Source organism: Thunnus thynnus, chromosome 8 (genome assembly GCF_963924715.1).
Source record: "Thunnus thynnus chromosome 8, fThuThy2.1, whole genome shotgun sequence".
In the NCBI taxonomy this organism is placed as follows: Eukaryota; Metazoa; Chordata; class Actinopteri; order Scombriformes; family Scombridae; genus Thunnus; species Thunnus thynnus.
Window position 1 is genome coordinate 26,217,660 of NC_089524.1, and position 25,721 is coordinate 26,243,380.

The following is a 25,721-nucleotide window of genomic DNA, read 5'->3' on the forward strand; positions in this document are numbered from 1 at the left end:
AAGACACATGTATACATTTTCAACATTTTTAATTCCTCAATGTACCTTAGTAAAATAAATTGAAACTGAGTGAAAAAGTAAATGTATTGTAAAAATATGCAACTGATAAAGAACGTGGAATACAGTTAAATAATTTCCATGTATTTACCAACATAAACCAATGGAGAGAAAAAAACAGTTTGTACATAAAGAAAGAAAGAACTGTAATATGATTTGGGAGTGAATCCTATTCTTGCATTGCTCTGTTTACTACTGTATGTTGAACTGATGTGGTTTTTTATTTTGGTAAAGTAAAACAACCCCCAGCAGCATGCCTTTTTTTAAATAATTGTGTGTGTGTCTGTACTATAGTTTTTTTGTAAAAAATCAACAGTCTTTGTTGTAATGACATTCCTAATGAAAACCATCATGAATACAGTGTATTTTTCACTTCAAACCAAGAGACATTCATGCAGTTTAGTGACATTTGTTCTCAACCCACAAGAAAGAGCTACATGTGCTGCTTTTGTCACACCCTGCCGGGATTTGTGTGTTCTTTGGGGTCTCCTGAGGGGTGTACTATGAAGCAAGTTCAACATACCCAGGCTTTCTTTGTGTAAGCTGGCTCAACAAACCCTAAACTCACGATCAGAGATAAGTGGTATCACGACGGTGATTATGAACTTTCTTTGTTAACCCAGGCTTTCTGCTTCAGGCTATGTGCGCGTCCCCATAAAGGGGGGCGTTTGGCGCATCATTTGACTCTTTTTCCGCACACAATGGACAGATCGTGGGCCGCTAACTTCAGTCAGGAGGAACAGATCATTATAACGGAGAGCTATGAATAATATAGATACATTACATTTACAGAGCAAAAAGCAACGCTGTTGCTGCAAATAAGGCGAGAGAGGAATGCTGGCAGAAAATTGCTGATGCAAATTCATTCATTAAAAAACTAATTCATTAATTTATTAATTACGTAGCCAGGTTAAAATAGAGACACCTTCGTGACATTGAAAACCCTGGCTTTAGGCTGCTTTGCAGTTCTGTTTAGTCCTTCCGGTCATATGGGTCTTGTTATATTTGGGTGGTGGGTTTGGACTGCCTTTTGTTGTTTAGCCTGGTGTGTTGTATACTTTAATTTAGGTTCACGATGGTTCTTGGACAGGTTGGTGTGGGTTGTATATAGTGGATTGTGCTTTCTGGGTTATGGTTTTGTTACTGTTTCCCTTGTGTGTTCATGTACTCCTCTTCACCTGCCCTGCTTCACCCTCGTTAGCCCTGCTCTGCCCTGTCTTCCCCACACCTGCCCTGTATCAGTCTCGTTAGCCCAGCCCTGCTTCCTGTGTTTCCCTCAGCCAATCACTCCCAGCCTGCCCTTGTGTCTCGTCACCTGTTTCCCATTCCCTGATTAGTTTAGTCTGTATTTAAGGTCTGGTTTTGAGTTGAGTCTTTGTTGGATCATTCGTTTTGTTTCGTCTACTAGTTCTGTTCAGCTCTGTTCGCCTGTTCATGACCATCCACGCTTAAAGGAGATTTTTTTTCATCAAATCTGCACTCCGGCCTCTGCGTTTGGGTCCACTCCTGCTTCCCCAACCTGACAGCTTTACTCTGGACCAGTTGTAACATTCTATTACCTGATGAAATACTGGACCAAACCACTGAACAGTAATTCAGGTGATAGTTTATTGTGTCAGATATTTTACACATCACTTAATTACAAACAAACTGTTTCCCATTTTAGTTACTGCTCTCTGTATGTGTTTGTGCCATGATCATTTTTTTCTATAACTCCCAAAAGTTTGGCCTCTACAACCAGCTTCATTAACATGTGATTTATACTCAGCTTTGGTTTTGAACATAAAGAATAATTTGTTCCTATTACAACACCGGTTGTTTTACACACACTCAAAATAGATTAATTTACTGTTAATCCAATCTACAACTAACTACAACTGAGGTTCACATCTGTGGTTTTGACAGAAATGTCTCAACAACTTGGATGGGCTGTCATGAAATTTGGTACAAACAGTAATAATCCATTCAATTCCAAATTTTGATTTGTCCAATAAAATGGCTGCATGTACATAGCAATTTACCTCTCTTTCAGCTATTCACACACAGAGGAGGTGGGCATCAAACCACCAACCGTGTGATTACTAGATAACCTGCTCGACCTCCTGAGCTACAACCAATACTTTGGTTTATGACCAAATACCTGTGACCACTTTGACTAGTGCTAATAAGCAAATGTAAGCATGCAATCACATATAAACATTATACTGTACATACTAAACATCAGAATGTTAACAAATGCTGTGTGAGCATACCGTTACTGTTAGTATGTAGCTCGCAGCACTACCACACCTAGGTAAAGTCTCTAGGCTAGAACAGCTTGTTTTCCTAAATCTGAGTTTATATTTAATGATTAAATTACTTTTTTTACTTTGTATTGTGAACTGAAAGATGTGGCATTTTACAAATTCAATGTCGTTTTAATTTGTTTTGGTTGGACACTCCCAGAACCACACCAATTAACATGTCATGACATCAATCTTCAACGGTTGTGAAGTTGATCCCATGAAAAAAAATCAAACAAATGAACAAAGACAGTGATGTCAATAGAGGCCTAGCGTGGTGACACACTCCTAGTGGCCCTGGCACACCTCTGAAACCGACTTGTGATGGCTTGGGGATTAACGCACATTCAGGAAAGCTTATACATGTAAAATTAATTATTCTTTCGCCATAGAAAAAACACACAAGACGGTTCTTGGAAGGCAGTGACACAATGTGTGCTGTTTTATTACTGGATCTGTGACTTACTGTGCAACAGTATTGTGTCATATATTAAATGTTTACACAACCTTTAAAAAAAATGTGTGTGGAAACTATGCAATATGCTCTGATCATCAGTTAGAAGCTTTTCTTCAAATTCAACCGTTTTAAAGCTTATAGAAGCAATAAGCCAGCATTACTGCACGCCAATCCATATACAGTCAATTTTCTCCATTATCAGGGTTTCAGCATGCATTTGAGTGTGTTGTATTATGAAACATCCGTACGCACACAGATGAAATGCAACATTGGTTATTACGCAGTCACACACACATAATTCTGGATTTTTTGTTGAGGGTGTTAGAGAGGTCTCTGACATATGCTGTGAGGCATCATGCATCAGACCCTCGGGGGTCGGTGTGATTGACATTCTCCCAAACAAGTGGAACAAACGGAGTCACAAGACACTTGGAAAAACACCCAATTGCTCTTTCACAAACAAACACGCCCAAGAGTGTGAGGTACAACCGAATGACGGGACAATGGTGGCAGAGATTTCTGCCCTCCATCTGATCAGAGCAGGAGGTCTGTGACTGAGGGGAGCAGCTCGGCTAATTGCGACTCGATGTTGGCGGTCTGAGTGACAGGGTTGCCACGGAGATCGAGGCGTTTCAGCTTGGGGCAGGAGGCCAGCGGCTGAAGATCTGCCAGTGTAGATATTTCTGCGCATTTGGGTTAATGAAAAAGCCTTCACGTGGTCTGTGGTGAAATTAGTAGGAATGAAAAGAAAGGCGACATGCCACACACATTCAATGCTCCTGACACTAGTGCAAAAGTAAGATCCACTTGTTAAATATTACACTGGGATATTAATTTATTTTTCTAAATATAAAACTTAGGCCAAACAAAAGACATGCATACACTACAACTGTAATTCAACATTCATTATAGAAAAACCCCTCGACTATATCGTCAGGGTCATAACCTGCAAACCTCATTAATTCCTCTCAAGTGTATCAGGGAAAGTGAAGCGTGAAGGGGAAGCAGTCTGCAGTGATGATGTGTTGTTAAGTGTCTCTTCCCTTCTTAATGATGCTGTTTGCTCTGTGAAATTGCAGCGCTGATTTTATTTACTTAATCGCTAAATGAAGTTTCAGGTAAAAACAAATTATTCATGCATTGAGCTGAAAAGGCTTGTTACTGCTGCAATTTCCAAACTCTGTAAACACCACCCTTTGTGTATAGTGTGTCTTTTACATCACATTTTTCACACATCGACAGCTGCTCGCACTCTTTACCGGGGTTGTTTTGCAGCATTGAGCCCTGCGCACTCAGAGCTGATTCACACATTTCTTGAGTCACTAGTACACTGTGAGAGGAGTGTAGAGATAAAAGCAAAATGGAACCCTATGACACTGGTGCGAGAGGATTAACACAGATCCAGAACAGGATGTTCTCTGTCAAACAAAGTTGAATATAAATCATGAATATAAATATTTGATTTAAGGATACTGTTGTTCTTCAAGAGGACCTCCTCCAGTTTGGGAAGGTGATACACTCCTTCCAGGTTTTCTATGCAGTTGTTATCAGCCTCCAAGACCTGCAAGCAGATAGAAGTTTTGTTTTTTTAATGGAACACACTGCAGAAAAAAGGTAATCATTTTGTATCATTCCTGCTGTAATCTACCAACTGAGGCACACACAAAATAAGAAGAGAATCACTGTCCAGATAGGACAGATAATTGGATTTGAATAGCAACTTTATCACCTCCAGGCACTGCAACATGGCAAACTGAGGAGGAAGCCGCTGCAGCTTATTGGAGGACAGATTGATGTGGGTAACCAATAGCAGCTGGTCCAGGTGGCATAAAGTGGTCAGGTTCTGTTAGAAAAGAAGTGCAGAAATGACTTCTCAGATTGGCAGACTGGATTTCAATTGACCAAATAGGATTTTGTGTCATTATTCTGAACCAACCTTGTCAGAAATACTGAAGACGCGTACTTCAGCATACTCCATTTTCAGAATAGTGTTTTCAATCATAAACTTGCTGCACAGGTCACTGTAATAGGCAGCGCGCATGGAATCCACTTCCTGAGGGAGAAAATGAGTGTTTAGTCAAAGATAAAAAAATATGCCTATATTGTGTGCAAATACATTTTATAGTCAATGCCACAGACTGTAAATAGTTGGTAGTGACCTTGAGTGTTTGGAAATGAGCAAGTGTCTCCTTTTCATATCCCAGGGGGTCTAGCGCCCTCATCAGGAGGATAATGGTCAGTAAGCACCCTGTCAAGACAATGAGAGTGGTTCAGTGGCTGCATGAAAACATCAGCAGCAGCAACAAAAGCAAACCTCTTTCTGAGGTGTTATAATACAAGAAGTCGACTATTCAGCTCTGTGAGACTCGAGGACACGTGGTTGTAGTAAATTTTAATGCACTTACACTTATTAAGTGGCTCCAGTTCTTGTAGCTGGTTACATGATTGTAGCTCAGACTGTAACACTGAGGTCTTCTCTACTGAGAGTTCACTCCTATAGAGAAAGAGCACAATCCATTCTTATGCGTTAAAAAAAAACAATAACAAAAAAAAACTACGACATGCCGCCAAAACCGTACCTGAAAAGTTCCTGATCAGTGGCAGAGTCGCGACACCAACTCTCGCTTCGACCTGTGGAAGTGAAAAAACCCACAGTTGAAGCTTGAGGAAATAAAGATGTGTCATTCAGACCCCAAGAGAACTCAGCATGTAAAGAAACACAACATGTATCACCTGTATACAGAGCACAGTCTCTATGAGTGTGTTTTTCAGTCCAGTGCACAGTCAGATTGTGCTCATTTGTGATGTCGCTGGTCGTTCCAGGAGGAAGGTCACAGATCTGAGCCAGTGTTAAGATTAAGAAAGAATGAAATGAGGATGATTTATTTCACAAGTAAGGAGGAGTTCAAATCCAGACTAAACTGGCCACCTTTAACAAAAGTTACAAAACCCACCTAGGCACACAGCATGAATGTGCATATCAAGTCCATGACTCATTTCAAGTGCCAGTACAGCAAACTGTAAGAGCTGTGGACAGTATGACTAAAAAATGTAAATCTATGAAAAACAGTCCTTTAGAAAAACTAGCCTTTAGCAAGTTGAAAGCTACAGAAAAAGCTAATAAGTGGACCTTGAGTTGGGATTGTTTAGAGAATTCCAGATATCAATCATTTTTAAATATAAACTATCTTTGGAATGAAACCACTCAAAACCATGATTTGCTTGTTCCCTCCGCTAGAGGCTCAGCCTGTGAGGTCAGATACTCAGCAGCACTCCTGGAGCTGAGGGGAGTTCCCTGTCTTACTGAAGGACACTTCAGAGAAACTGGATTCCTCATAAAATGCATTTATTTTAGCAGTCTTACTGACTAAACTCGGTGTCCTCTGTTAGTCTGGCATCGAGCCTCTCAGTTCATTTTCAATTTCTGAGGGGAGTTATCGACGCGCGCAGACCAAAATGCCTCTGGACACAATTGGACAGACCTACAACCAATCAGAGCAACGAAACATGTAGCAATGTAACACTGAGCGATGTAACCCTCTATAGTCCTCTGTACAGTCATCGGATCAAACTCGCCCCATATTAGATTAACGGTTGTTATTGGCCCGACCCGGGTCAGGTCGGCTGGAAACCTGTCTGAACGGGAGGGGGGCCAGACGCATCTGCCAGAGCAAATAAAACATGAGCTCGCAGATTTGTCTGGTTCCCAGCCTAGTCCTTTGTGTCACTCTGTCCTGACATAACTACAAAAAAATGGTACACTTCTATGATGGAGGTAACAACATTCCATTCCAGTAGGCTGATTACAGTCTATGGTGGTGACACACTTTCTCTTTATGCACACACCATAACGTCTTATCAGCATGTGGTATGTGAAGAATGATGAGAACAAAATGTTAAACCAGTATTGTGTTCAATCAGCAGCACACAGTGACAGTCAACATTACTGTCTGTGGCAATTTTGTGTCATAAAAGAAAAGGATACCCAGACAGGGCTGTGTTTAAAGCGAGGATGGACACTCCTCCACTCCACTCTCTGGGGCTGACCGTCGAGCACCAGCATCAACCCAACCGACTGCGCCTGTCAGAAGCGACACAAGAAGGAAGGTTGCTGAGTCAACACAGTGCACCATAACAATATAAGATAAAGAAAAAGGAAGCTTTTTCTCATAAGGACAAGTGAAGATACTCACGTTGACAGGCCTAGAGAAGGCAACAGCCACTCTCTCCTCATCCCGACTGACGTACACGCAGCTTATCATCTCTTCACGTTCCGCTGTAAGAAAGAGAGAGGTTTGTGCAAACTAGTGTAATAAATGAAAATAAATGAAATATTTGCATGCTCATAAAATATGTATGTACTTTCACACAGATTTGAACATACAGACAGCACTACACATATACATACCTCTGCCTAGCAACCAACGATAGTAGAACCAAGCGCTCTGGTCGTTGGGGTCGGTGAAGAAAGCATTTTGTACAAGCTCATATTCTGGAAATAAAACAAGAGAAACAGTTGAATGTTAAATGTAAACGATTTCAAATTACACAAAAGATATCATTTGCAGAACACAACAGTACAGTTTACAGTAGAGGGTGATACAGGAGTGGATTTTCACTCCTGTCCCATCCCACTCCTATAAAAATAGTTCTGTCCCTTCCCGATCCCATGACAGAGTAAAATAAAATTCCTGTCTCTTCCCAATCCCGGAAGAATGACTCCTGTCCCATCCTGTTCCCGCAGGAATCCCACAGGAATCCTGCAGGAATCCCATGACCCACAGGATTCCCGAAAAAATAGCTGCAACCAACCAACAACCAGCCACCATCGCAGACAGGAGAGAATGAAAACGACAACAATAAAACTAGCATTATGTTCAAAATAAAGAAAATAGCATTTATTTTATTTATTTATTAATTCATATTAGAACTGCATATAATTTATATATAAAAACTGACCTATTGTTAATATGATTCCCGTCCCGCCCGCTCCCATTGACTTTTTTTTCCCTGTACCGTCCCAGTCATGTGATGAATAGTGACATCGACTCCTATCCCAGGGGAATCCCACAGGAATAAGCCACATTTTACAGCACTTGTTAAGGCTCAGACTGCCCCCTGTCTGTTGCTTTTGTGTATTGCTGACTAGACAACCTCGCCATTCACTGGCTGAGTCACTGAGTTTACCTTTCAGTAGCTGCTCCTCACAGACGCGATGGGAGTGGGTTTGCGGAGAAGGTGGAGGGGAGGACTGGGGAGGCTTATGGCAAGGCGAGGGAGGTTCAGGGGACTCCGGGTGGAGCAGTGGCAGTAGGGTGCTACGGTAATGCCAGCTGGAGTAGTTGGAAAAATTGGAGCCAATAAGACAATCAGTAAACCCCAACTCCTGATCCACGGGCACGCCAGACATCTTCACTACCATCCGGCGATAATCCCAGCAGTGAACTGGTCGAGATAAGAGAATATGGTGTGAGATATGGATGGAAATGGTGCGTTGGCATGCCAAAGTATAAAAAATACAGAATTATCCAAATCCTCTACAATTCTTAAGTCTCAACATCCTTCATTTTCTTGCATTTTCTTTTTTCTACTCCATTACTCACAGTTGCGGTCGTCCAGGCTGAGGCAGCGATCACACAGGCTCAGCTCTCGAGCCCAGTCCGGTCGAGGCAAGCGGGCTGAGACCCAACCTCGATGGTGCCAGCTGCCGTAGGACTTGGGATTCATCTTCAGGCAAGACTCCAGAAATGATAGCTCAGCCTCGTAAATCTTTTGCACTTCGTCTTGGTCTCTGAAGCGGATATCGAGAAACAGAAATGTTATTCCCCTGTCATATCTAAGATAATTTACCATTCAAAAACTGTTGTGTTATGAATCTACACATGACAAAATAATTGGTAATTATCTAACTTCACGGTCTCCAGGTGCATTAGGATCTCTCTTCTGTAGTTCCAGAGGGTTGCAAAGTCAGGATTGGACGATAGCAACTGCTGGGTCAACTGGAGGGCCTCATCATCCCAAATACCCTGCTTCCTCTGTCAAACAGGACAAAGCAGGAGTGTGACACAAATGCACAGAGCAGCAGACAGGCATACAAGAAGGACATGAGTGAAATTAAGTAGCTAACAAATCTGAAACTGTTAAATAAGCACTGGTCAGTTAAACTATTCATTAAGTACCAACATTTCAGTTAAATACTGTACTTTAGCTGTCATACAGCTTAGAGACTGCCATTTAAAGAATAATGCTGGTGTTATTCTATATTCTTCTAGTCTGTGTCTTAATACTTTCAGCCCCGAGCCCATTTGTTCCTGCTGAAGACATACATCTTTAAAAATAGGTCAAAGGTGTGTGGATTTAATTTAAAAAATAATTCCCTAAAACTGCTGGACATCATTACTCAAACAGGAGGAAATGTTCCATTTCCAAAATCCCTTTGTTGGGGACTATTTTCAGCTGAAGATTTGGTAGTGCTAGTGAGTATTTGCAGTATCAGAATGGTGTATGTGGAATTGAATATAAATAAATCACAGTGCCCATGTTCATGGTAATGAAGGAACACCCTGTGTAACAGTGATGTATTTTTGGAGTAGTTGGCACAGACAATACATAGACAATACTTAGTAGGATAAAGTCATAATTGGTTTTGGTATTTTTATGGGATTTATTGACAACAAGAGGAACACAGTACATTATCAGCCAGATCCTTTAAAGTGTATGGTGAAATGTGTTTGTCTAAAGGACCTTAGCAAAACAGGCATCCCGTGCAGCCACATATATCTTCAGTTTCTTCTCCCGCTCCTTTCTTTTCTCTTCCTCCTGCTGGGCGGTGGTTTTAATCTTTACTCTGCCGTGCTGTGAAAGGGCGAAAAGAAGGGTTAGTACAGTAAGTACACTTCACTTTGCTGTTAGTAGATTATTGTAAATAATTGATTATTCCATGCACAATATGTATCTGCATCTGTATGAATGCAGTGAATTAGGCTACATTTCAATAGAAAATGATTACATGATGAATCTCTTACCATCCTTTATGTTTGTGAAGGAGACTTTCCCAAAATAAACCTGCATATAATAGCACATGAAGGGTGTTATTCAGTGTTAGGCCTGCGTAACGTGTTTATGACATAGAGAGCTGTCAGACTGGCACAAAAAGTTATGACAATTCAATATTATGAGCCCTGACGGTAGCTAATTACCAGTGTTTACGTATTCAGCCCTCATTTAAGTTAAAATATCGAACACATCACAGTCTGAAGTTAGCTCGCTAATTAGCTCCGTTGTCAGTAAACAACACTGGGCTCATTCAGTCCATTCAAACCAGCACATAACAGTCACCTCCGATGCGACATATGTTTACATTACAGAGAAGCACTAACATTGCATTACGTATCCCCTGAAATACATACCTGTTTGGTTAGTTGGCTTCTTTTATGTTTTTCAGTATGCTGTTTGATTTGTCATGTCACCATCAAGATTTCTAACGACTACAATTTTTGTTACTTCCGTCTTATGAAAATGACGTCAGAGAGAACAACGGTTTGTGGCCGTTTGTGGGTCTCTAGTGGAGAAAACAGCAAACAGCAGCGCAGAAACATTAAACTCACCAGAGTTTGGAGTTAAATGAACATTTATTTTTAAAAGCGGTTCGTGGTGGAGGTGTTAAATACTGCTTGAAGTCCACGAAAAGCTCGGAGAGGCTGGAAATTACAAGACAGGGACACACATCCGCTTAGGAACCTCGGTAAGAGTAAAATTTAAAGAAGAAGTTTGTCGAAGTTGAAGATTTATTTTGATACACAGAACAATTTACTGTGAATTTCAGAGATATAGTGCACATAAATGCTTATTATTTATTAATTAAATCATGTACAGTTTGCTCAAATAGTTTAATCTTGGCAAAATGGTTTGGTCTTGGTTTGCAAAATGTTCTGTAAACCTACAGAAACAAAATGTATGTATAATATAGTGCAGCCTATATGTTTGTGTGTTCACACTAGAACTTAACGGATAAATTTGCTGGGCCGATATTAACTTATCACAAATATATCGGCATGTATTTTGGATTGATAAATTAAAAAAAAAAATGCAGTACAGAAAGCCAAGTGTATTTTGAAGGTAGTTTCAAAACAGTTACATTGTTTTTCCACCGGTGACGACAAATGCTGAAGAAACAAATCGAAAGAATATTTATCAAAAGGTTTTTTATGTCATGTGTCTATGTAAAACAAACAAACATCGACCAATATATAGACGTCCAACTTTTTTGAACTCTCAAATAATGCCCACAAAATTGCAGTACCACTCAGGTCTTGTGCAAAAACACCAAAAAGTGAAGAAAAAAATTCAAATCTCAGCAGCACATCTTTGTTCATAATGACAGGAGTATGTAAAGTTTGTTCCTTAAGCCTGCAGAGTGGATAGAAAGTTAGAAAGTAGATAGAAAGGTCATGGAAACTGTTCACAGCAGGGACCTGTGGATGATCGAGGCATCGTATGTGGAAAACAACCCTGCTTTGTATTTTTTAAATGTAAGTTTTTTGCGAACAAGCCTCTGGGTACATTGTATTGCACCCCCAAGAAGTAAAATAAGCATTACATCTCCCTTTGCAACCAAATTATATTCTTTATAAATCTGTGCTTGGAAACAGATTTATGTATTGATTTGTAAGAGGAATACATCTGACATCAACATGAGCTTTCAGAGGTGTCTACATGTCTCTTTTGTTGAATACAACAAAACAACAGTCAGGTGCCTATATGAACACTGAAAGAGGTTTTCCTCATTGTAATCATTCCTCCTGTACATACTGGCTATTAAAAGATCCCCTTCAGTGTAAGTGATGGGGACCAAAATCCACAGTGTGTCCACACAGTCCTTTTGTGCAAAAATGCAATTAAAAGTTGATCTGAAGCTTATATGAGGCTTCAGTAGTCTGAGTTAGTCATATGAAGTGGATATCTGCCACATTAACAGTCAAATTCCCTCTTTGTGTTTCCTCAGACAGTGTTTCCCTGTTGAGCTGCGATAGAAATATAGTAACAAAAAGAGGGACATCTGGGTATAAAGTCAGTTGCCATATGAAAAATACATTTAAGCTGAAGACAAAACAGACAAATGCAGTATCCAGGCTCCAAAAGCTTTTAAAATAAAATAAAAAACATTGTACTTTTATTAATTAAGATGAAATATTTTTTTAATTGTTGAACCATTTACAATCGACAAGTCATACATTATTTTCATAATTAATAATAAATACATTAGTTTTTAGTGCTATAACAGAAGTAGAAACAGAAGTACAGAAGTAGAAGAAGCAGGGCCTGGCTCCATCTAATAAAGTCCCATGACATACTCAACTGATATTTTAATTTCAAAAAGCAAAGAAGTTGTAGTTTTTGTATCACTGAGCCTGACTCCACACCTCATGTGACCTTTTACTAGTTTAGTGAGGTGGAGTTTATTCTTTGTGGAAAACTCCAAAGGTTGAATTGCAAAGATTCAATCTTTCCTTTTGAAAAAGGAAAATAAAATACATTATGTGATACACTTTATCATCACAGTGGGGAAATACTTTACTCTCACATGAATACAAATCCAGTGAGCTGCTTCCAGACTGTCTTCCCTTCACCCTGCATCACTATCTGTGGCATATAAAATAAAGCAATCACATCAAATAACAAACATGGGATTAAAAACACAAAACCAATATATATTATAAACCCTCCATTAAAAACATGACTGAAGGACTTGCCTGACACAGTTGATAAGCTTAATGAAACAATATAAGCTTAATAAAAGCAGTATTGGATTCCAATACATTGTACAAATGTTCATAATCAATACTCTTTCACTTCCGCACCAAGATTTATCCTCCAGGTCCAGAGATCAAACTGACTCAGCCTTACATTCATAAGCTCTGTTCTCCAACTTTACTGCCCCCTCATATTATGATTTCATGATATTGATTCTTCCATTATGTTTAATTTAGGCCTACCCTGAGTGCAAATTCTGCCCTGCTACAATGCATTTTTATTACATACACTTCTGTTGAGATGATTCATTCAGCAATATCAGCTTCCCCGTCGCAGTCAAACTCATCGTTTGGTAGCACAGATCTGTATCCTGAGGAGTTGATGGTCAGCTGGTTCTCTACATTTGTGCCGATCTGAAGTGTGGACAGCCAACCCAGAACTCTATCAAAGTTACTGGTTGACATTTTCCTGGTTGAAGACTCAGCGATGGATGGTGCTTTACTGTCTCCGCTAACTGTGAATTAAACAAAACACAAATTGACTGTGACGTTATGCTAAGTACTATTATGAATGCTAGAGAATATAATATCATTTTTTATTTACAGCTAGGGAGCAAGATGTCCATGCTGCTCCGAAGAAGGACTGTGGATTTCATAATTTCCTTATCCAGCTTTTCAATTTCCTGAGTCAATTTTGCATCTATGTTTTCCTCCTTCTTCCTTTGACCAATTCCCTTTGCTTTGATTTTGGCCATGTCACCAACTAGCAAAGGATAATCAAGACAAAGGATTAAAACAATAGAATATTTATGCAATGAAAACAGCAAAAGTTTCATCCCCATCACAGCGTAATACTCACTCAGTGACTTTGGTTTGGTACTTGTCACTTGTATTCCCCTGATGTCAGCTTGCAGCTCGAGGAGTTTTTCCTTGAAGCCCATCATCAGCTCCAGCTCTCTCCTCCTGTACTCCTGCTCCAGTCGTTGCTTCAATACATGTTTGAGCTGCCGCCTCCTGATCTTCTCTTCAATCCTCAGGTGGATGTCATTCATGTCAGGGCAGAAGAGCCGGCCGCTGTTCCCTGACACCATTTCCTCTATCTTCTCAAACAGCTCGGTAACCTCACTCATATCTGTTTTCCTCATATTGTTCAGGACATGGTATCTGTTCTCACACTTGTCCACCAACCACTGGAGAGCAGTGTGCTCCCTCTCAATGTGCTCCTCTATGGATTTATCTGCCAGTTTGTCTCCGCATGTGAACAGAACCATGGCATGTTTCCATACACCAGCATCAAAGAGGTTCATGTGTTCCTCCAGGGCAACCTGCTGAACTTCTCTGAATGTCATGTCCAAGGGAACAACCAGCAGAACAACGTGAACCCCTAACGGGCTCAGCGTCAAACCTCTGACAATTTCTTTGTCAATCTCTTCAGTGCAGCGGGACGGCTCCTTCCACCAGCCCGGGGTGTCGATCACTGTGATCAGTCTGCCAGCAACGTCCGCCTCTCCTATCTGACACTGCTCACTCTGACAGGTAGCGAACACTTCTTTGCGCAGGAGGTTATTACCTGTTGCACTCTTTCCAAACGTCTTTTGACCAAGCATCACAATCCTCAGCTCTTGTAACTTATTTCTGGAACCTGAGAAGAAAACAGCTGTCATTACAAGGTGAAACACAGAAAATAATAAGCATTCGATTTCAAACTGTTATCCAAGCCCAGTAGCCCTGCAGTAAATAACAATTTGATAAACTTTATAATGATTGATTCAAGTTATAGTTTATGGTATTTGTTCAGTAATAAACCTACAGTTTAGAATATCAAAAGCAGCTGACACAAGTGAGTCACTTGTGTCAACATTTCAGTCCTGAACATGTGATAACAGCAAGTTTTACTAAAAGAGGTACTTTGTATCACATGCTGTGGGCAACAAACACACTTTGAGAGGCTGCTCTGTCAGAAATCCAACCACAGAGCAACTTGTACATCTGCTTGCACCACACCCAAACAAACTGAGAGGATTCAACGCATCATGTTGTTTTGATGAAGTAGCTTACAAATTAATTGAATGTTACTGATAATATTCCAGCTATAAATAGTATCAAAAAGGACCCATACTGAATTTTTGAGGCCGATACAGATATAAATATTTGAATTTGATAAATCCAATAACAATATATCAGCATATATAAATACTGATAGATCTGTGATTAGCTAAAATCTGCTAAAATATTGTCAAATATTGTTAATATTGCCATGTTTTCAGTTGAGCTAATACTAATAAATTTAACAAAGGGGATCAGTGGTCACAAGTAGACTGTCATCAACACCAATTTAACACTGACATGGGGTAATTACTTAATAACCCTTCACAACATGGCCTTAGAAATGTCCATCGATCACCTCTGACAGTCTCAACAAAAGCTGAACATTATGAGCTTCACCATATTGGTATTTATTGCAGGGCTGTTGTATTGTGTTGTATTTCTGTAATTATGTGGTAGCTGCTAGTGTGGAGAGTAGTGTGACAGTGCCAGGCTAATTTACTTGAGACACTAATGCTAGATGACTCTGGACCATACCTCTGAGGGTTTTTCTTTTGGCCTTAACTTGACTTTGCCTCAGTCTTGCTCCTTCTTCCACTCTTTTTCTTCTCTCCACAATGGTCAAAAGGATCTGCTCATCTGGAACAAAGTGCTCCCAACCATTTTCAGCTACAGTACCGGTGATTTTCTCTACCAGCTCTGTGATCTGAGTACCATCATCTGCATTCTTGTTATCAATGACATGATACCTGTTACCACATTGATCCAACAGAGACTGTAAGGCTTCTCCCTCGCCCTCAATGTACTCCTCTATGGTGTTTGATCCCAGCCAGTCCCCTCTGGTGAAAACTACAGTGGTGTGTCTCCACACTCCTTCTCCGAGAAGATTCATGTGTGTTGTCACTGCATCTAAGTGTTTGGCATTGAAGGATGCATCTGCGTCTATCACCAACAGGAAGACGTGGGGCCCAGGGGGGCACAGGAACATGCTGCGCATTACTTCCTCTTTGATCATTTCTGGAGTGTCAAACACTGGGAAGCCTTTCCACCAACCTGGTGTGTCAACAAGAGTTATTTCAGTTTTACCCACAACACCTCTCCGGGCCACCGAGTGTGCTGTTCTTCTTCCATCCTCTTGCTCTTTGATTCCTACAATGGCGTTCCCTATGGAGGTTTTCCCAACACTTCGACTTCCCAAGAGAATCACCTGGAGTTTTGGGATGGACTTCATTTCTTCTGTTATCAGACAAAACAAAGCTTGATTAATCATAGACCTTACAATAACTCATGCAAACTACCGATGAATACAGGGAGCCTTACTAATGGTAAAGCGACTAATTAAATCATATTTAATTGGACAATGAAAACATGTAAATAAATAAATAATAATCAAATTAACAAATGGAAAAGTAAATTGGGAACAAATTGAAGTCCTCTTAATTGCCCTTTTATAACTTCAGTCAGTTATTGTATCACATCAAGTTAAATTGAATTGTCAAAATAGATTAAAAAAAGATATCTTAATTAATCTATTTTAATTAATGTATTCATAGATTATACTCACCCCTTTGATTATTTGTCAATGGTGGCTAGACTCATTTTTACTCTCCTATTGAATATCAATTACTTTTATAAACTGATTTACTTTTTTATGGATTAATTTCTTCATTTGCAAACTCTTTTATTAATCTTTCATTTCTATATTTTCCAATTGTTTGTCCCTTAATAAATTCTTAGTTGCTATCTATAAGATTTGCCCAGGTCCTCCACATACAGTATGAAATGCTTAAATGAATAGTTTGATATTTTTGGAAACTCAGCTTATTTGCTTTCATGTCCCGAATCAGATGATAAGATCACTGTCATGCTTAGTTTAGCAGGAAGACTTGAAACATGGGGAGGTAGTGAGCCAGGTTCTTTCCAGAGGTAACGAAATCCTCCCACCAGCACCTGTAAAGCTTACTAACGTGACATGTGTCTTTCTTTAATCCATAAAAGGAGTTATGTGCTGGACTATTTCTCGACCAGTACCAGTTGCCAGATAACCAGTAGAGACTCCAGGAAGTTACTGGTCCTGTAAAATGGCGAATTGTTGTTTTTACACTTTGTGTTTTGTACAGATTTTAAAAAATGAGATGTAACATGTTAATTAATGCGCTTCAGAGGTGCTGGTAGGAGGATTTTGTTACCGTCAGACAGTAGTAATAAAGTGTGTTGTATCGATCTTCTCATCTAACTTTCACTAAGAAAGCAAATACGGATATTTCCCAAATTGTCAAAGTATTCCTTTAAGCTGTAAACAATTATGTGAGAACATATACTACAGGAAGTGTTTGTTTGAGTTCACCCACTGTCACATTTACCTGGAATGAGTGCTTTCACTTTCTGTCTTTGCTCCTCGGCCTTCCTCCGTCTCTTTTCTGCCTTTTCAGCCACCTCTCGCTGCTTCTCTTTAATGATATAAAAAGTCTGTTCATCCAACTCGTAGTAACCGCCGTTGTTGTTCCACACCATCTCATCTATCTTCTCCAGCAGCTGTGTGACCTGAGATGAGTTACTCTTCTTGTTATTAAACACGTGGTACCTGTTGTTGCACCTTTCGATTAACCACTTCAGTGCGTCTCCCTCGCTCTCGATGTGCTGCACTATCGTTTTCTCCCCAAGGAAATCCCCACAGGTGAACAGCACCATGGTGTATCTCCAAACTCGCTGCCCCAGCAGCTTCATGTGCTCCTCAACAGTCCTCCTCTGCTCCACAGAGAAAGCACAGTCAATGGGAATAACAAGGAGGAAAGCGTTTGGTCCAGGCGGACACTTTGAGGCGCTGAGTTTGAATCTTTGTTTCTCCCCCTCTGGTATCTCTGTGAGGGAGAGGGAGCTGCTCCATCCCGGAACATCAACCACAGTGAGCTTCCTCCCCTCGACCACCTCATGTCTCCCTTCACACTGAGTTGTTCGTGTTCGGCCACACTCAAACCTTTCCTTTCTAAGTATTGTGTTGCCAGACGAGCTTTTGCCAGCCCATCTCCCACCAATCAGGACGAGCCTGATCTCAGCCAGGGTGATGCCCTCTTTCTCCCCTAAAAGACAAAGGACAAAATGGCAGTTAATATTTGGACCAAATACCAGAAATGAAGACAAAATGTCATGTTTTATACAACTTTGTGAAACAGAGTCTTTGGCTTGATGATAATGCATCTTGCAGTGATCATAGAAACTTACATAAAAGGAGGTCAGTAAATTTTCTCAAACTGAGGAGGAGAATATAATCTGTCAGTTCAAGTGAGAGAATCACCAGAACTGGAGTGACAAGGTTATCACACCAGATGCCTCTGCCGCTTTAGATGACTGACAGAAGAGGGATGCTTTGGCAAACTTGTGCTGACCCTCGGGGATTATGTGGCAGAGATATTTTTATCTTTATTAATGCCTTTCATTTGAGAGACGGAGTGTGAAGAATAACAGTAACGTGAAACAAAACCGAAAACAGTGAAACATTTTTAGAATGACCCTGAACCAAAACAAATCATTTAAAGGCAAAATGAAAAGAAGCTAAAGGGAAAAAAGATATCAGCTGAGAATGACACATCACCTCCCTCTGTCACTTGTGCTGGGTGATTTGTGATAAAAAGATGCAACTCAAACAAAACAATGGTTGACTAAAGAAAATGGGCTTGTATTCTTCTTTTTTTGTGGTATCTTTCTTTCTTCAAACTTGATTTGGTTCTATGTTTAGAGGCTGTATTTTGTGGTAGTATTACATATTATTATATTGAACTACAGGACATTATAATGAAAGAAGTTCATAGGAGTTCAGAATATTTTGTCCACCTCATTTAAATATACAGAGGAGCCAAAATATTCTTAAACTCATCTACACCACAAATTACAGCTTCAGAAGTTACCATAGAGTAAAATTTGCAGTGTCAACAACAAATAAAAATTATAAATTTGAAGTAGCAAATATGCAAGACTTTTGTATTGGCTTGCAAAGCAACATAGAGGTGTTTCTGTTTTTCTCATCTCTCATGGTTACAGGAAACCGTTGGGGTGGAGTTTACCTTTAAGGAAGGTGATTATCTTGATAACCTGATGGGAATCACATGTTCCTGATGTATTTACTGGTAAACAAGAATCAGGTCTAGCTCGCTTTATTTGGCATTGATCTACAGATTATGAGTTCAAATTAATTTTTATTGTCATGTATATCAAAAATATAATAAAATACTTGTGCTCTGGCTCTCTCCGCCTTAACACAAAAGACACATTATCCCAAAACAACAAAAAAAAAAACCCACTACAGACCTGCATAGACTATGTACACAGTGCATTCTTATGTATACCTTTTAAACACAATATACAGAATACAATAACAACAATGTGAAGTGCATATGGTTGCGTCAGCTGTTCAGCAACCTGACTGCCTGTGGAAAGAAGCTACTGACCACCAGGTGGTTTGTGTGATTTGATGCTCCAGTAAAAAAATTTTAGACGGAAGGAGTGAGCACAGAACATGAGCAGGGTGGTTTTGTTTAATTGACATTTAGAGATTTGTTACAATGGCACCATGTGGTTAGATCTTCCACTTCCCTCCTATATCCCTCTAATCACTGTCTCTCGTTAGACCAATCACTGTGGTGTCATCTGCAAATTTTATGATGCTGTTGTTGTCAAATTTGACCACACAGTCGTGTACATTCTGTTGGGCTGTTGTTCTGAAAGTGGATACAGAGACTGCTAGATATCATTAAAAATGATTATTTGACCGACTTACATGTGACTTACATGAGAAATGACAATGAAAGGTAAAGTGAATGTCTACATGTCGTTGACTATTGCTGCAACAAGCTGATTTTATCCCAAAACAGATCTGCATGTTGCACGGAGCAATACATAATATGAACATTATAAACAATATATGTTAGAAAATCTAAATGTATACAATACATCTTCCATTTTTTTAAATAGGACACTTAAGGTTTACATTGTTGCAGCTCAAAGCACTTTAAACTATGCAGCAACCAATTTATCTTCAACTTTACTGCTTGATTAACTCACCAAGATTGTTTTCCATTTTTCCAGTCCTCTCTTTTTGAAGCCAAGTACCAACTGAACAAACCTCCTGAGGGGTCTGCAGTCAGTGTGGATGAATTCTGTCCTCAGGTAAACATATTTTAAGAAAAACAGGAACTCAGGAACATTTTACTTGACCATCCTTACTGAACAGTTTCGACTTTATGCAGTGAGTCAACAAAGCAACCATGGAAAGGTATGTCAGTGGTCTAACTGGTTTACTCACATTGTTGAAGAACTGAGAGCTTGATTGAACATGTGAACTTTGTATGCTGAAGAAAATAACCCATCAACTACAGTTAATAACTAAAGTCTGCAGAGGATATCATTATTTGAAAACCTTTCTTGTTTGTTCGTTTATGCAGGGCTGAGAAAAAATCATAATAGCATTAAAGACAAAGTTCTAAGCTGAAAGCAAGTACAGTAGAAGAAACCTTTGCTTCTGTATTTCTTGCAGGAAGGTTCCAGCTCCCATGTCAACACTACTCACATTTCCTTAAGTAAATGCATTTTTTATAAGACTGAACTCTGTCTGGGTCCCTTTAGTGATGTTATTGCGGAGGGCAGCAGGTTTTCTTTCGGCATGTCTTGTTATACTGAAGGACTGCTGTATTCACTTTAATCTCTGTCCTGACCAAAGCTCTGTCACCTCTCTATGCCAAAGCATATCTTTGGGAGACCAATAATTCTCTTTAAACCTGAAAGGCATTTTCCTACACAATTTTGGCAGACTGACTGTGTCTGCATGCATAATTTAGATGGCGCTAGATCATTATATGTTCTTTGTTGAACATACTTGTCTCTGCACACTGACTTATACTACTTATTGTAAGAGTCCCTCCAGTGAAGTCCTCATAGATAAAGAAGTGCTCCCACTGACAGCCAAGATTTAGAACATGATCAGAAATTAGTAGATTTGTTTTTATCTTAAATTTGCTGCTCACCATAATGAAAAAAGGGAGAAAATAAGTCATTCTAATCAGGTTCCTTTTCAGCCTTCAAGGCAATAAAATGAGAAAAAAACTACATGGAAGCACTTAGGAATGAACTTAAAGGTCCAGAGTGTTGAATTTAGTGGGATCTAGTGGAATGGACTTGGTTTAAATGGAATATAATATTCATTAGTGTTTTAATTAGTGTATAATCATCTGAAAATAAGAATCGTTGTGTTTTTGTTACCTTAGAATGAGCCTAGAATGAGTGGGTCCTCTTCCATGGGGGCTGCCATGTTTCTACAGTAGCCCGGAATAGACAAACCAAACACTGGTTCTCGAGTGGGCCTTTGGCGTTTTTCGCAAGTTTCGCTGCTACCATAGGTTCTCCTACACGCTTGGAATGGGAGGGGGAGGGGTTTTCAGTTGGTTGCAATCTGTAACCTCACCTCTAGATGCCACTAAATTCTACAAACTGTACCTTTAATGGAAACAAAAGATATACTGCATGTGGTATGCATATGTATTTATTTTACAGTAATGCACTTCATTTAAATTAAGACAATACATTATATTCAAAGATGAGTCATACAGTGCATCATGTCATCATAATTATCCTGACAGACATACAGTATAATGAGTTTGGGTCTCTGCAAGAAATGGCATAATTTAAATCCAGATCCTAAATTAGCATCCAGTGAATTGTAAAATTATAAACTAGTCTTTCAATCAGCCAACTCAAGTGGAATAGATGACTATCTGCTTGCAGAATGTACACAGACCTCATCACTCCCCATAAGGACACCCCCTAAGTTCAGCACAGCAAAGATTGGGGAGTGACGATAATAACTGAGGAAGGTAGAAACATAGCCTACAGGTTGATGCTCAGGCTGAGTTGAGGATTATAAAAGCAAGCGATTGCAGCAATTACAAGAGTTTTCTGGTGAGCAGTGCAGCAGCAGGAATAAGCAAAGGTTGATGCAATGAGTGGAGTACGTCATGTTAGAGGCAGTACACTTAAATTATCTGCCTGAATTAACTCACAGGCTTCACTCCATTTAGTATTTTCTCAGGTGAGAAGGACTCTTTATGTGCCAGGATATAACTGCCTATCTAGCAGATTGGACATCTCCATCCAGGACAAGTCCCACTGCACTTCTGTCACATCCTGCTTGGTCGCAGGAAGCTCCATTGCTGGGAGATCCTCTTTGGAAACTGGCCAACAACTACGGGTGCAAAGCATCTGGTACCTTCACACAAATACAATCATCAGTGAACCATTAGCCCAACAATCTGCTTGGCTTGTGATCCATGCCAGGATATTTGCAGACATGCATACGTTCAAAAAGTGAGAAGTAAGCTTAAGATTTTATAGATTCTGCAACTGACCTGTAGCGACAAACTAGCCAAACAGCTAGAAGTGTGAGGAACAGAAGCACAATCCCACATGAAACTATGATCCATTTCCAGGAGCCTGATGGAAAGAACAAGTCATTTTTGTTTAGATGTGTCAGATTCAGAAACAGGGTTGTAACACAAGAGGAGGTTACAGACAGATTTAGCACAATTATATTTGACCTCTTTTTTGTTTAGGCAAGACTTTTTAAAGACTGTTTTATATTAAATGACAGCACTACACCACAGAAATATCACAAACAGAGTATTCATCAACTACAAACTTCTATGTATGAATTGCTCTGATTTTTCTCAACAGGAACAAGATAGATTTCAGTAATCAGTAACTGATTCCAAGTGATTTTAGTGCTTTGCGGTGAAAAGGCCCGTGTATTAAAACCGAGTTACATTTGGCTGAAAATCAAGGGCTTTTTAGACATGACAGTGAGATGAACTGTAGTCAGTGACTGTAGTGTCATGTGTCACATATTAAAACCTGCACATGTAGAAATCAATTCAGTGCATTAAATGTTGCTACATATCAGTGTCTGAAAAAAACAGAATATTCCTAGCAAATGTAGCCCAAAACTACCAAACAAGGTTTAATGGATTACATTAAGTCACATGTAAGTCGGTCAAGTGACCTTGGTGTCACTTTCTAATAAAGCATGCTTTGGTTTTTATATCCATCAAAATAGTTTTCTTAATAACTTTTCATCAAAATCCCTCCAATGGACAGTTGATCTAATTTCCCTCTTTAAAAAAGCTGCAGAAAATCTGAACCAAAATCCATTTATTAACAACCTTTTAATTGTGCATCCAGACTTATTAGAAAACGAGTGATCCATGACCCGACTTTCTCACTTTCTTGTAAGATAATTGAGTCCAGAGCTTAAGAGTTAATACGTTGTTAATAAAGGGATATTGGTCTGCATGCGCTGTAACCTAGTTAGACTTATTAGAAAGTGTTATTCTCCTCTTTACTTGTAATCATTGAGTACTCCATACAAAACAAGTGAATGAATGTATTAACAACATGAAATCACAAGCTTACCCTCAGTGGATGCTGCTGTCCCATCTGTTGATGTTGAGTTGCCTAAGAGACAGAACAAGTTACATCTTTCAGTGATCCACTTTCACTGATGCTGAACAAAATTATCATTATTATCATTAAATGAAGGCCAGATAGCTGACCTCGATCACGTCTTACTGATAACCAGCTCTCAGGGCTCTCCATCTTTCTGCCCTCGGACACACACTTGTAGGAACCTTCGTCTGCCTTTGTCACATTCTCAATAGTCATCTTTGTTACTCTGTCTGAACTGACAGAACTGTTAGTGACAATTTCTGCACCGTTTCTGAAGAAGGTTGTTTTACTGTGGATGCCTGTCCAGTGCTGACAGTATAAGACGACTTTATCACCCTCTGATACGGGGAAGGCAGGAGACTTCAAGATGATGGAGCCATCTGTGAGACAAGATAGACATGATTAACGGACAAACTGCTTCACTATAACTCCTCGGTTCTTATATTTGTTTCAATTACATTCCTCACTGTCTGTTTGGACCATATTTTGCTTTCTTTTGTATTTTCTCTCCTAGTTTCTCCGGTGTCTTCAACACCACGATTACACAAGACTCACAGCTTACTGTGATGTTGACTGCATTGCTGCGGCCCTCAGCACCCTCACACCAGTACAATCCACTGGTTCCACTGTCAGCAGTGAAGACACATGCGTCAGACTTGTCTGCACTAACAGCCCCCCCTAGTGGTGAACACCGGTCAGTGTTAAAGTCTCCGGTCCTCGCTCTATGGCCCTCAGGAAACCGCTTCAGCATCCAGCCTGAGGAGTTAGTCTGAGACACGGGGCACTGCACAGTGAAACGCTCCCCTCTGAAGATCTGTTGGGTGCTGGGAGTCAATGTTAGTGAGGGAGGGGGCAGCTCTGGAGGTGAGAGATGGATGTAGAGAGGGAGAACAAGATAAGAACGTAAGAAGAAGACAATTAGAGACGCATCAATTGACAAATAGTTCCATATCTAATTTTTACCCATCCATCTTATAACTGTAAATGCACTGGATATTCTGTGTCTGGCTGCAGACTAATAGGTCACATGCTGCTATATATTTGTGTAAATTTGCATATAATCACACCAATATATGTTTATATTATTGCAGTAACTGTCTTTATTGCAGCAGAATGCAGTAGTGAGAGATGAAGAACACATTGCACTGAGTAGCACTGTTTAAAAAAGCAGAGATTGTACACTGTATACTGAGATATCAGGTACTGTACAGTGCTGCTTGACCTGTGGATAAACTTGTTTTTTTATGCTCTGCAAATCATTTTTTTTTAAATTAGTAGTTATGCTTTTGTTTTAAAATGAGCCAGGATATCTATATTTAGACTCGTTTCTGAATAAGCTGCATGATATACTGTTAAAGGTACAGTAGTTATTAGATTGACCCAGAACACATTTTTGTGTTTTTGTGTGCTGTACAATAACCAAGTTAAAGAAAGACATGTGTGTGATATAGTTTGTTTATATTAGACTCAATACTTAACCAGCAAATATTGTGATAATTTTGGCTGTGGGGATTACAGCAATCATGCTAATTAAATGCAACAATGAATAATAAATTACGTCAATAATGAATAAGTAATATATATTCTTACAGTTGCTAAACACAGCATTTAGATATTAAAAGCACTGCTTAAAATGTATAAATACTCAGTTTAATCACATAGATGATTTTTACACACTTCTGAGTGAGGGTTACAGTTAACCAGTGACCTAGAATAGGTCAGTGGTTGTCATAATTGTAAATTTTGAGGTCAATCTTATGTAACCGTAGCTGCATATGTGTTACTCAGTCATTTGTTCTGGACTACACAAAGTAACCTCTCCACCCTCGTGTGTTGTCATGTGCATGTAGGAGAAACCTGATGCCACCCTGCAGAGGTTGTATCTGCTGCTGCTGCTCACCTGACACATTGAGCTTGGCCGGCTGGCTGAGGAGCACTGTGGTGGTGTTGCTGCCCCGACTCTCCGCTTGGCACCAGTAGCTGCTAGCGTCCTCCCTCGTTACTGCGGTGATGGAGTAGCTGTCACCAGAGACCAGGTGCCTGGGGTTCGGGGTCTGAGCAGAGTGTGGTTTGTGCATGAACCAGCGGTAGCGCCACACAAAACTGGAGTTTGACTCCACAGCACACTGCAACAACACGCACTCGCCAAGGTAGATGTTTGACCCCAATGGCCACACAGACACACTGACCTTCAAAACCTCTGCAGGAAGACAGAAACTCTTTTTTGTCATGCTTCTGCTAAATATCCTGGAAGAGTGTGTGTATGTGTGCATGTCTTACCTTTAGATGTAGCAACTTGGAGAACAAATGCTGCCCCACCTGAAACAGAGGGAAATTATTTTACCCAAACACATTCAAAACACTCATCCCTTCATGTCCGTGTTATACCACAGCTTGTTCCTGCCACATCTATGGCATTGTAGGTATGTTATGTCAACAATCAGACGTAAAGTGTATGAACATGAGCACCACTGGCAGCTCAGATGGTTTGTTCCCTAATGGCAGCATGCCAAATAGTCAGTCATGGTCCACTGCTGATTTTGGAGCTTCTGGATTATATAACCAAGACCATATATATAACATGAATCTGTGCAGGCGGATTTAATACATCCAACAATTTGTTTCTGTAAGACAAAAACA

General features: G+C 39.9%; 4 protein-coding genes across 5 annotated transcripts in view; 1 reads left to right on the plus strand and 3 right to left on the minus strand.

Moving 5' to 3' along the window:
* Positions 1-1,647: 1,647 nt before the first annotated feature.
* Positions 1,648-10,311, minus strand: rabggta (Rab geranylgeranyltransferase subunit alpha). The gene is made up of 17 exons (XM_067597548.1): positions 10,206-10,311; positions 9,822-9,861; positions 9,541-9,651; positions 8,707-8,831; positions 8,400-8,587; positions 7,984-8,241; positions 7,205-7,288; positions 6,990-7,072; positions 6,782-6,877; positions 5,530-5,635; positions 5,376-5,427; positions 5,202-5,290; positions 4,956-5,044; positions 4,733-4,849; positions 4,526-4,639; positions 4,270-4,357; positions 1,648-3,479 (listed from the first exon to the last, which is right to left on the minus strand). Exons 2-17 carry the CDS (start codon positions 9,822-9,824, stop codon positions 3,331-3,333), a joined length of 1,752 nt encoding a protein of 583 aa, XP_067453649.1. The 5' UTR covers positions 9,825-9,861; positions 10,206-10,311; the 3' UTR covers positions 1,648-3,330.
* A 1,058-nt stretch (positions 10,312-11,369) lies between these two features.
* LOC137188123 (GTPase IMAP family member 8-like) lies at positions 11,370-19,661 on the minus strand. Its single transcript, XM_067597550.1, has 4 exons — positions 16,958-19,661; positions 15,132-15,830; positions 13,153-14,190; positions 11,370-13,063 (listed from the first exon to the last, which is right to left on the minus strand). Exons 1-4 carry the CDS (start codon positions 17,790-17,792, stop codon positions 12,855-12,857), a joined length of 2,781 nt encoding a protein of 926 aa, XP_067453651.1. The 5' UTR covers positions 17,793-19,661; the 3' UTR covers positions 11,370-12,854.
* A 1,449-nt stretch (positions 19,662-21,110) lies between these two features.
* On the minus strand, positions 21,111-25,354 carry LOC137188122 (low affinity immunoglobulin gamma Fc region receptor III-B-like). The gene is made up of 6 exons (XM_067597549.1): positions 24,982-25,354; positions 23,637-23,939; positions 23,189-23,461; positions 23,049-23,090; positions 21,989-22,073; positions 21,111-21,849 (listed from the first exon to the last, which is right to left on the minus strand). Exons 1-6 carry the CDS (start codon positions 25,352-25,354, stop codon positions 21,687-21,689), a joined length of 1,239 nt encoding a protein of 412 aa, XP_067453650.1. The 3' UTR covers positions 21,111-21,686.
* The window catches only part of LOC137188120 (capping protein, Arp2/3 and myosin-I linker protein 3-like), a 31,527-nt gene continuing 29,660 nt past the window's right edge, over positions 23,855-25,721 (plus strand). Inside the window, exons 1-2 of one of the 2 annotated variants that reach the window (XM_067597545.1) lie at positions 23,855-23,945; positions 24,932-25,117. The gene's annotated coding sequence lies outside the window, so the exon portion shown is untranslated. Of the gene's footprint in view, positions 23,946-24,931; positions 25,118-25,163; positions 25,232-25,721 lie in introns of those variants that run through there. The other variant, XM_067597546.1, reaches the window with a different exon arrangement.

Coding starts and splice junctions, on each gene's coding strand:
- rabggta (XM_067597548.1), bottom strand. Junction 7,073..7,204: donor TCGTTGGTTGCTAGGCAGAG/GTATGTATATGT, acceptor TCTTTCTTACAG/CGGAACGTGAAGAGATGATA. Junction 5,045..5,201: donor ACTGGAGCCACTTAATAAGT/GTAAGTGCATTA, acceptor TTGTCTTGACAG/GGTGCTTACTGACCATTATC.
- LOC137188123 (XM_067597550.1), bottom strand. CDS start 17,792: ATGCATTATCATCAAGCCAAAGACTCTGTTTCACAAAGTTGTATAAAA. Junction 14,191..15,131: donor CAAAAGAAAAACCCTCAGAG/GTATGGTCCAGA, acceptor TTTTCTTCTCAG/GTTCCAGAAATAAGTTACAA. Junction 13,064..13,152: donor GGACATCTTGCTCCCTAGCT/GTAAATAAAAAA, acceptor TTTAATTCACAG/TTAGCGGAGACAGTAAAGCA.
- LOC137188122 (XM_067597549.1), bottom strand. CDS start 25,354: ATGCACACATACACACACTCTTCCAGGATATTTAGCAGAAGCATGACA. Junction 23,091..23,188: donor ATCAGTAAGACGTGATCGAG/GTCAGCTATCTG, acceptor TCTGTCTCTTAG/GCAACTCAACATCAACAGAT. Junction 22,074..23,048: donor GACAGCAGCATCCACTGAGG/GTAAGCTTGTGA, acceptor TCTTTCCATCAG/GCTCCTGGAAATGGATCATA.